This window comes from Mastomys coucha, unplaced genomic scaffold, assembly GCF_008632895.1.
Source record: "Mastomys coucha isolate ucsf_1 unplaced genomic scaffold, UCSF_Mcou_1 pScaffold1, whole genome shotgun sequence".
In the NCBI taxonomy this organism is placed as follows: Eukaryota; Metazoa; Chordata; class Mammalia; order Rodentia; family Muridae; genus Mastomys; species Mastomys coucha.
The window spans coordinates 56,591,050-56,600,579 of NW_022196891.1; the positions used below are offsets into that span (position 1 = coordinate 56,591,050).

Here is a 9,530-nt window from a genome sequence, read left to right on the forward strand (position 1 = left end):
AGTTTTTCAGTAAAATCTATTTTAAAGAAAACTTTTTAAGTGTGTCTGCTTATACCCAGCAAATGTCTCTTTAAAACCTTTTAGTCACTTTTTTTAAAGTAATAAAATGTCAGTGATATAAACTAACTTGTTGTCAAACTACAGAACTTTTCTATCAATATGGGTGGTTCCATATTTTAGTTATCCATCTCATAATCGAGTAAATCCATATATAATTTCTCTCTACGGGCTTTCTTACTGTTTTTTACTCGGTTCCTTATCTCTTAGAAAATTGTTTATACCAGTGCCTTGAATTTGCTTTGTGCCTTTACCTTCACACCAGTTGGTCTAAATAAGAATTAGGTGATTTGAAAGACAAAAAAATATTCATAACTGAGCTTTCCAAGGGAGTTATGTGGCTAATTAATTAATGAGCTTAAATTAGGTAGTAGCTAAAGTGCATTCCCTCTTTATAGTAACTATTATAGGCAGTAAATAACCTAAAAATGTGGTACATTGTAAGTGGAAACATAAAAAAACATTCATTGCAACACTGGAATGAAACAGATTAAAACACATTTCTTTTAATTTCTTCTTAAAGATTTATTTAGTTTATGTATTTTGTCTTCATGCATACCAGAAGAGAGCATCAGATCCCATTAAAGATGGTTGTGAGCCACCATGTAGTTGCTGGGAATTGAACTCAGGACCTCTGGAAGATCAGCCAGTGCTCTTCACCTCTGATATCCAACCCTTAAAGCAAAGACCTCAAATGCTCAAATCAAACCATTTGGATCTTGGAAGTATTCAGTTGCAACCTTCTGAACCTCAGTTTTCTCATCTCCAAAATGGGGCTAATAATAGCACTAAGCTGTCCTGTTTAGTGATGATCAGTGTAATTAAAAAGATTTAATTATGTAGTGCTTAATAAATATGTTGACATAATTTCTTAGCAAAAGTATAAGAAAACAAATCAGTATAGGAAAGCAGTTTGCAAAATAGTGTCAGTCCTAAAATTGCCTTTTTCTATTAGAATTACTAGTGATTTTAATGCAAAAAAAATTTTGTTTTGGGTAAGCAACTAGATCTGTATATTCTTTCAGCAAAATAAACTGTATCATGTAGTTTCCAACAATACCTCTCACCTGTAGGGGATAGCATGAAAACAATTTATGTCTACTGTATCGGTAACTCACCAGTTGAATAATAAAACAATGAGAAGAATGAGGGTCTCCCTGAAATGAAACACATCTCTCAGGGCAAAGTCTCATTATTTATTGATGGTGGGACTGTGGTATTGGTGCCATTAATGCTTGCTTTCTGTATACCCAGACATTATTGAAAGCATGTTAAACGAATTTGGTTTTTACAGTGTTGGGTTCATTTAATTCTATAAACTACATCATCATATCTCATATGTCACTGCTAAAACTGGAGCCAGTGAGGATAAGACTCAGATATGCAGGCACCATAGTCTGCATTTTTAACCACAAAAGTAGATTGATTGTTTTAATTACTAGTGGTGATAGTTTCATAAGATGAAATCTAAAATTTACTCCTCTTTGTGTTTATCTCAGCTCAACAGACAGCCAACTAAAACTGTGGAATGTGGGAAAACCATACTGTCTACGTTCCTTCAAGGGTCATATTAATGAAAAAAACTTTGTAGGCCTTGCTTCCAATGGAGATTATATAGCTTGTGGTAAGTGAACTGGATTCTTAAACTTTGCAAGGACATGGCATGGCAGTTTTCAGTGTAGTCTGTGCATCACAGGCTTGATGCCTAGGCCAGCTTTTCCTCTCCAGCCACCCTGGGAGCATTAGTTTTCCTTCATGCAGATATGCCCTGTATTCATAGTATTGCCAAAGATTTTTCACTGCTCTCTTCTCATTCTAAATATGCCACAATTTCTGTAGGTATGTTATATAGAAACTATTAATTTCTGCTAGTATTATCTCAAGAAGTCATCTTTTCAGAAACTTGATACTCAATTTACCCTGTCTAGTATCCTTTTTTTTGATTTATCGGTCTGTTTGGCTTGCATGAATCTAATTCATGAGTTTTTATCATATAGAATTTGTACAAATTTAAATCATAGGTGGAGAAATTCAATTTGCTATTATTAAAATGTTCTGATAGAGTAAATAAACTTCTGTCAACACTTTAAAATGATATATCCCTTATTCTGTGAATTGTATTTTCTCCTAATATATGATCTTAAATACCACCAAAGCAGATGTGCAGCAGGCTCCTATAATGTTTCAGTTTGACTTCTCATCTGATAGGGTAATGCTATGTGGGAAATGGAGAGTCAGTTTGGGCTATTCAAATTGTCCTTTTAAGAACTAAAACCTGCTGGGCGGTGGTGGCGCATGCCTTTAATTCCAGCACTTGGGAGGCAGAGGCAGGCGGATTTCTGAGCTCGAGGCCAGTCTGGTCTACAGAGTGAGTTCCAGGACAGCCAGGACTACACAGAGAAACCCTGTCTCGAAAATTCTCGACATGGAAATATTTTCAAATGCAGTTTAAGATTCTTCTTTCAGTATCAACTTTTTAATGCACAGAGCTCTGCTATGAGTGATTCTTATATATATATATATATATATATATATAATTTTTTCAGTTTTAGAACTGAAGATGAATTCTCTGAGATGAATGCTTTTCCAAATTATCATAACCAGTGAACCAGATTCTTATCCTCTCCTAATGTCTATGCCACCCTCCAAGCAGAACCATTGTTCATTGAAACAGTTGGTGAATGACTTTATGGATAGACCATCTTAATACACACACCATTTCTTAAATGAATGTAACCTGTTCTCTGTGGGCTGAGAATGAAGTCACTCACTCACGTCAAATAGCTTTGACCATAGCAGGAAGTCTGTATCCAAAACTCATGCCTACAATTCATTCCTTGATGCAGCAGAATTGTCAACTCTCAGCTTAGCTATGATGAAGGCAAAATCCTTTGGTGAGGTTAGGGTCATTGAAGTACAGCGTTATTACAATGAAATCCAATGTCTAAAAATTGTTCTTATTTTGGGCTTGTACCACAATAAGAGCCAAGATTTTAAACTCTACTAAATACAAAACAGACAAACAAACAAACAAAAAGACTTTATATATTTATGTTCATTTAAAAAAATACTAGTAGTGATGTATTATTTTAAAATACACAGTGAGTATGTTTGGAGTTATTAAAAATTTATATTGAGAAAAACATGTATTTTCAGTAATGCTGTAGACAAGCATCTATATAAGACTGTTAAATTGATTGTTTTATATCAAACAACTTTTATAATACTCATTTTTATTGTTATATTTTATAAATTTTAAAGAATATGACAAGAAAGGTATTATAGGTATTGAAGGAGGGGTCTTTGGGATGAGTTGGGGTACAAAAGGGAAACAAGAATGTGATTTAATTCTGTTTACTTAAAATATGGTTTTAAATGTTAACAAATTCAGACAAATTGAAATCATGTAACTTTTCTCATCATAATGCAATAAAACTTAAATCAATAAAAAATCAAAAAAATTCAGTTTTAGAATTATCAACACTTTAAGCCATTTAACAGTGCTTATTTCTTTAAATTAGTAAACAATAGTTTTTGTACCCTTTCTCCTGTAGTTCCCAATTAATTGGTCTTATGATCTTGTCTTTCAGATTTGAATATAAAAGGTAATTGGCCTCTTTAGTAAAACTTAGATTAATAATTACTGTCTGAATGTTGTGTTTGGGAACTGGGGCTAGAAATGAAGTTCACTGTAGCTAAAGATCTTAGATTCAGTGTCCAGCAGAGAGTGGGGAGCTGATAGAATGGATGGAATTCTAGCTAGCCATGATGGCCATACACCTATGCACCCAGCATCTGAAAGGCAGAGGGAAACAATTGTGATTTTAAGAACAATCTGTGCTACATAGCAAGATTCTCTAATAAATATTTATGTATTCTAAGTTTTCCCATTCTAAAACAATTACTTTTTCTTTTTAGGAAGTGAGAACAACTCCCTCTACCTGTACTATAAAGGACTTTCTAAGACTTTGCTGACTTTTAAGTTTGATACAGTTAAGAGTGTGTTAGACAAAGATCGGAAAGAAGATGATACAAATGAATTTGTCAGTGCTGTGTGTTGGCGGGCACTATCAGACGGGGTAAGTTTTTATATGTATATTTTAAGTATGACATTTTATATCATGTTTATTAGTACATGTGGATTATTTTAAGATTTTATTGTTTTGATTTAGATTTAAGCTGGGTAAATGGTATGTGTTTTCTCTTTTTCGTCAGGGATAATGCTGGAGATGAGGGCATTGGTTTTACAGTTAGTATGACATAAGTATGCAGTGCCTGTAAACTTGACAGCAGGAATGTAGCCCTTAACATTCACTACTGCACACTGACTCATGCAAGGCAGCTTTCAGTCCTGAGGGTTCTCGAAGTGTCATTGCCAGGTATAAATATAAATATACCATGCCATACATCTTCTGTACTATATTTTAGCATAGCATTTTTTTTGTATTTACATAAACAAATACTTAATACCAAGTATATCACCAGTCTCCTTTGTACTTAGTATTACTATAGTAACATATAATAGAGACTGTAGTCTAGGAGCAACAGAGTTTGTATATATCCTGGGACAGAGTTGGGCTGGACCGTGGAGCTTTACATAAGTATATGATGTGACGTTTCCACAACAACAAAATTAAATAGTTTGTTTCTTAGCATGTCCACACTTGTCTTGAAACATGACAGAAGAATTTCCAGACTAGGAATGAGCTGCACTTCTTATGGTAGCTTCTCACGGGCAGAGAAATTGGAATCTAGTTTTCCTAAGCTATACTGTATATGTGACTTTAAGTAAAGAAATATGATCTAGGGTAAAACAGTAAAAGGTAAACTGTCACATTGAAAATCAACTTTAGATCCTATGAATCCCTGAAATTGACTGAGGGGTCCTGGACTGCCCATGGAACACAGACTTAAATTATCTATAAACGAAAATTAACTTTTCTTTTATAATAAATACTTTTCTCATTACTCTTGCTTTTTAAAATACAGTGAGCAGGGCACAAGTAGCAGCTAAAAAGGCATAGAAAAATATAAGACAAAATAACTAGAATTTCAACATAGCAACACACAGCAGATACAGAATGATAGCAGCTCTGGATTATAGTTAACTCACCTGTCTTATAGTAACTGTAGTTATAAAATGAAAAGCATGATTGAAAATTTCATTTGGGAATTGGAAACAAGTTTTAAAATGAAAACACACAATGAATTCTGTGGATGAGTTAAATGGAAGATGAGGAAGAAGAAAGAGCCGCTGCCAGTGGGTGTGTTAAGAGGAAGTGTTTAGAGAAAAGCGTGGAGGGCAGGGATTTGTTTCAGTTGGTTTAAGCATGAGCACCTGAGTTAGATCCCAAGTGCCTACATAACAAAGGCTAAGCACACTGGCCCATGCTTATACTATGGAGGCAGAGATAGTGGGATCAATGGCGTATTCTGGCCAGGGAGACTCACAGGAATCAGGTGGAATGTGACTGAGGAAGATGTTGACATCAGCCTTTGTCCTCTTCCCACTCCCTGAAAGGACAGTGCTGGAAGTATGATGGGCAAATGAAGAAATGAAGTAAAGGATCCAGAATATCATTTACTATATTCAAGAAGAGACTTTGAAATGTGAGAAGACAAATAATTTTTTATGAACAAAAGTCCTAAGTAACCATTTTTCAGAACTGTATAAAGTTGATAAAAGACATCAAGGTGAAGGTCAGTTGAGCCTTGGTGCTCGGGGAATGGAGATGTGAAATGCACAGTACTGTGAGTGTAAATACCATAGACTCTGTCTTGGACTGTCTGCTCACAGAACTGTTTCAATGAAACACATGAAGACAAATATAAAATTCTGTATCCTAGGTTCAGATTAATCCCTTACTTTATTTTTAAGCACTTTAGTGGACTAGCAGAACCATGAATTGAAATACCTAGCTTCAATGTATACGCAATAGTATAGAGTGCTTGAAAGCCAAAGCATACCACTGTGCTGAGGTAAACCAGCTGTCTCTGGTGGATAACACATACCCTTAGCGTGAGTCAGGAAGAAGTCTAAAACCCTGCCTGTGAGGGGTTGAGTGCTTGATCTACTAAGTTTAAAGATTTGTTGTTCCCCATGTTATTTTCTTCTGTATGGCTTAATAATTTTTTGCTAGATAAAAACCAGTTGTCTTATCTTCTGACTCTTGTTAATGATGTCTTTACTATTTAACAGGATGAAATGAATGAGTGAATCAGTAAAATGTAAACTATGCCTCTTCCTTTAAATATGTTTATTAATTCATTGAGAATTTCATACAACCTTGTATTAATGAAGTATCATTTATATTTATGAGATACAATGTGACGTTTTGAGATAGATACACCAACTATGTCTAAATATCAAAATGATTAGATTTAAGCCAGTTAACAAACCCATCATCAAAGGTTTGAGTTTGAGGATGAATGAGCACACTCAGACATCTGGTTAGCAGATTTATTATAGAAGTTATTAATGCTAAACAACAGGGCTCTGAGAAGAGTTCAGACCCACAAGACCAAATAGTGGTTCCCTTACAGGTTTCAGAGTACAGACAGAGCTCTGTGCTCCATGGTTAATTAATAGCTTACACACTCTAGGATTCCTAGACAGCAGGAGAAGGTGTGATCTTGAGGATAGGGAAAGGAGAGCTCCATTTTATTGATGTCTATGTCATAAGGGATATACAAAGGTAGTCTGATAGCTTGGACTCAGCTGTGACAAAAGAGAGAGAGATAAATGCAGATGGGTATGACCTAAGTGGATTCTATATATCCTCTGTCACATTGTTTTTGTTTGGAGGGGGTTTGGGGATTTGTTTGTTTGTTTGTTTTATTTACTTTACATTCCACTATCAGCCCCCCCTCTTGAAGCTCCTCCTCCCCTCTTCTCTGAGAAGGGGGAAGCCCCCATCATCATCTTCTACAGCCCTCCTCCCCTGTACATCTGTCATTGCAGAACTAGGTGCGTCCTCTCTCTCTCTAAGGCCAGACAAGGAGGCCCAATTAGGGGAGTGGGATCCACAGGCAGGAAAGGAATTCAGGAACAGTTGTTGGGGGACCCTCATGAAGACCAAGCTGCAATCTGCTAGCACTCGATAGATAGATAGACAGACAGACAGACAGACAGACAGACAGACAGACAGACAGACAGACAGACAGACAGACGGGAGGCCCTAGGTCCAGCCGAAACTCACTCTTTGGTTGGTGATCCAATCTCTGAGAGCCTCCAAGGGTCCAGCTTAGTTGCCTCTGTTAGTCTTCCTGCAGAGTCTCCATCCTCTTTGGGATCCTCAGTCCTTCCTTTGACTCTTCCATAAGACTCTTGAGCTCCATCTAATGTTTGCTGTGGTCTCTGCATCTGTTTCAGTCAACTGTTGGGTGTAGTCTCTCAGATGACAGTTATATTAGGGTTGTGTTTACAAACATAACAGTATCATTAATAGTGACAGGGATTGGTACTTGCCCATTGGATAGGTCTCAATTTGGGCCAGTCATTGGTGGGCATCTCTAGTACATGCCAAAGACCTGGGAGGGGGAAGGGGGACACCCCCAGGATGTCTATGGGGTTGACTCTAGCTGAAACTCTTTTAACAGTGGGGCATATGGATCCTGAAGTGGCTACTTCTGTAGTCGGGCAGGACTCCCAGTGGAAGGAGAAGGTTAGCAACTTACTCACAAAACTTTGAACCAAAAATGTGTCTTACCTACAAAATGTGCAGGGACAAAGAGCAGAGATGTTTTGAATTGATTTTTGTTTTGTTTTGTCAAAAAAATGTTTGATTTTATTGTAATAGGCTGTATGATGACACTTTTGGCAAATATATAAACTATCCCCCCCCATATACCACTGCCTTTTGTTTTTTTGTTGTCCCCTCCCCGCCCCCGATTAGTTCCCTTTGTTTCCTAGAACAGTTTTCATATCTACTTTCATGTTATCTGTGCATATGATTTTCTATATATATAAAGTCTAGGACCCACCATTGAGACTGAACATATAATAATTGTCTTTCAGAGACTGGCTTAATTAATTATTGATAATCTTCAGTTGCATTCATTTTCCAGCAAATGATCTTTGTAGTGAAAAAAAAATCCATTATGAATTTAAGCCTCATTTTTTTTATCGATTTCTCAGTTGATGGATTTATTGGTTGCTTTTACAATAACGTATCTATTATAAAAAAAAGTCTTCCAGTAAATATCAGTGTGCATGAGGTATCTGAGATACCTAAATTGGAGTCCTTGGGTATATATCAGGAAGTAAGAAAGCCGAGTTATATGTTAGTTGTTTTTGTAGTATTTTAAGGAACTTCCCTAGTGAATGGACTTGCTTTTATTTATTCCCACCAGCAGCATTTAGGGCTTTCCTTTTATTCATGTCTTCATCAGTATCTGGGTTTTTTTTTTGGGGGGGGGGTTGGTTTTTGGTTTTTGGAGACAGGGTTTCTCTGTGTAGCCCTAGCTGTCCTGGAACTCACTCTGTAGACCAGGCTGGCCTCCAACTCAGAAATCTGCCTGCCTCTGCCTCCCAAGTGCTGGGATTAAAGGCATGCACCACCACTGCCTGGCTTTGTTGTTTACTTTCTTGATGATAGCTGTTCTGATTAGAGTGATACATCCTAAGATCGTAAATAATCACCATACTACGCAAATAAACCTAAAATGTATATACCTCTTGTCTAATAGGAACTTTGTATTCTCTTATCAACATTTCTCCTTTGCTTTTTTTATTCCTAGCCTCTGTTAACCATTATTTTACCTTCTACTTCAAATGCAAAGGTGCATTTGACCTTTTTATATAACTACACAAAAGCATGTCATGGTTATTCTTCTATGTATGACTATTTCACTTACCCCAGTGCACTCCAGGTTCATTGTAAATAAACAGCATCATGTCATTTTTGTACCAGGTAGGTGTGTATGTGTTTATGTGTGTGTGCATACAAGCATATAATGTGTATTGTGTGTCTGTCTGTCTGATGTCTTCTTCATTCATTCATTTGTTGGTGGATATTCTGTACCTTGTTTCTTATAACTAACAGTGCAACCCACGTGGAAGTAAGATTGTCTTGGGATGCTAATTTCCAGACTTTTGAGCTCTGTAATATTCAGAGGATTCTTAGGATTCCTAAATCATATGGTTGTTACATATTAAGGTTTTTAAGGAACATCTTCATATAGCTTTTCACAATGGCTATACAAGTTATATTCCCACCAACTTTATGATCAGGATTTATCTTCTTGATGACATAAATTCTAACAGATGTGTAATAACATCTCATTGCAGTTTGGTGCCTCTGTGGTGTTTAGTCATATTGAACATTCTTCATATTTCTCTTGCTCACTTTCCTATTCTTGTTAAGCAATGTTTCTTCTGTTTGCTTGCCCACCCCCCAACCCCAAGCTATTTATTTACTGCTGAGTTATTCTTAGGATCTCTTAACGTGAAGATTTTATCATGTATTTTGTTG

General features: G+C 36.3%; 1 protein-coding gene across 3 annotated transcripts in view; it reads left to right on the forward strand.

The window, feature by feature from the left end:
* Cop1 (COP1 E3 ubiquitin ligase) overlaps nt 1-9,530 on the forward strand; it is a 130,562-nt gene that overhangs the window by 102,122 nt on the left and 18,910 nt on the right. For 2 of the 3 annotated variants that reach the window (XM_031386507.1, XM_031386517.1), the window contains exons 17-18: nt 1,557-1,681; nt 3,976-4,136. In XM_031386507.1, coding sequence (XP_031242367.1) covers nt 1,557-1,681; nt 3,976-4,136 — 286 coding nt within the window. Of the gene's footprint in view, nt 1-1,556; nt 1,682-3,975; nt 4,137-5,578; nt 5,668-9,530 lie in introns of all 3 variants that reach the window. The other variant, XR_004123024.1, reaches the window with a different exon arrangement.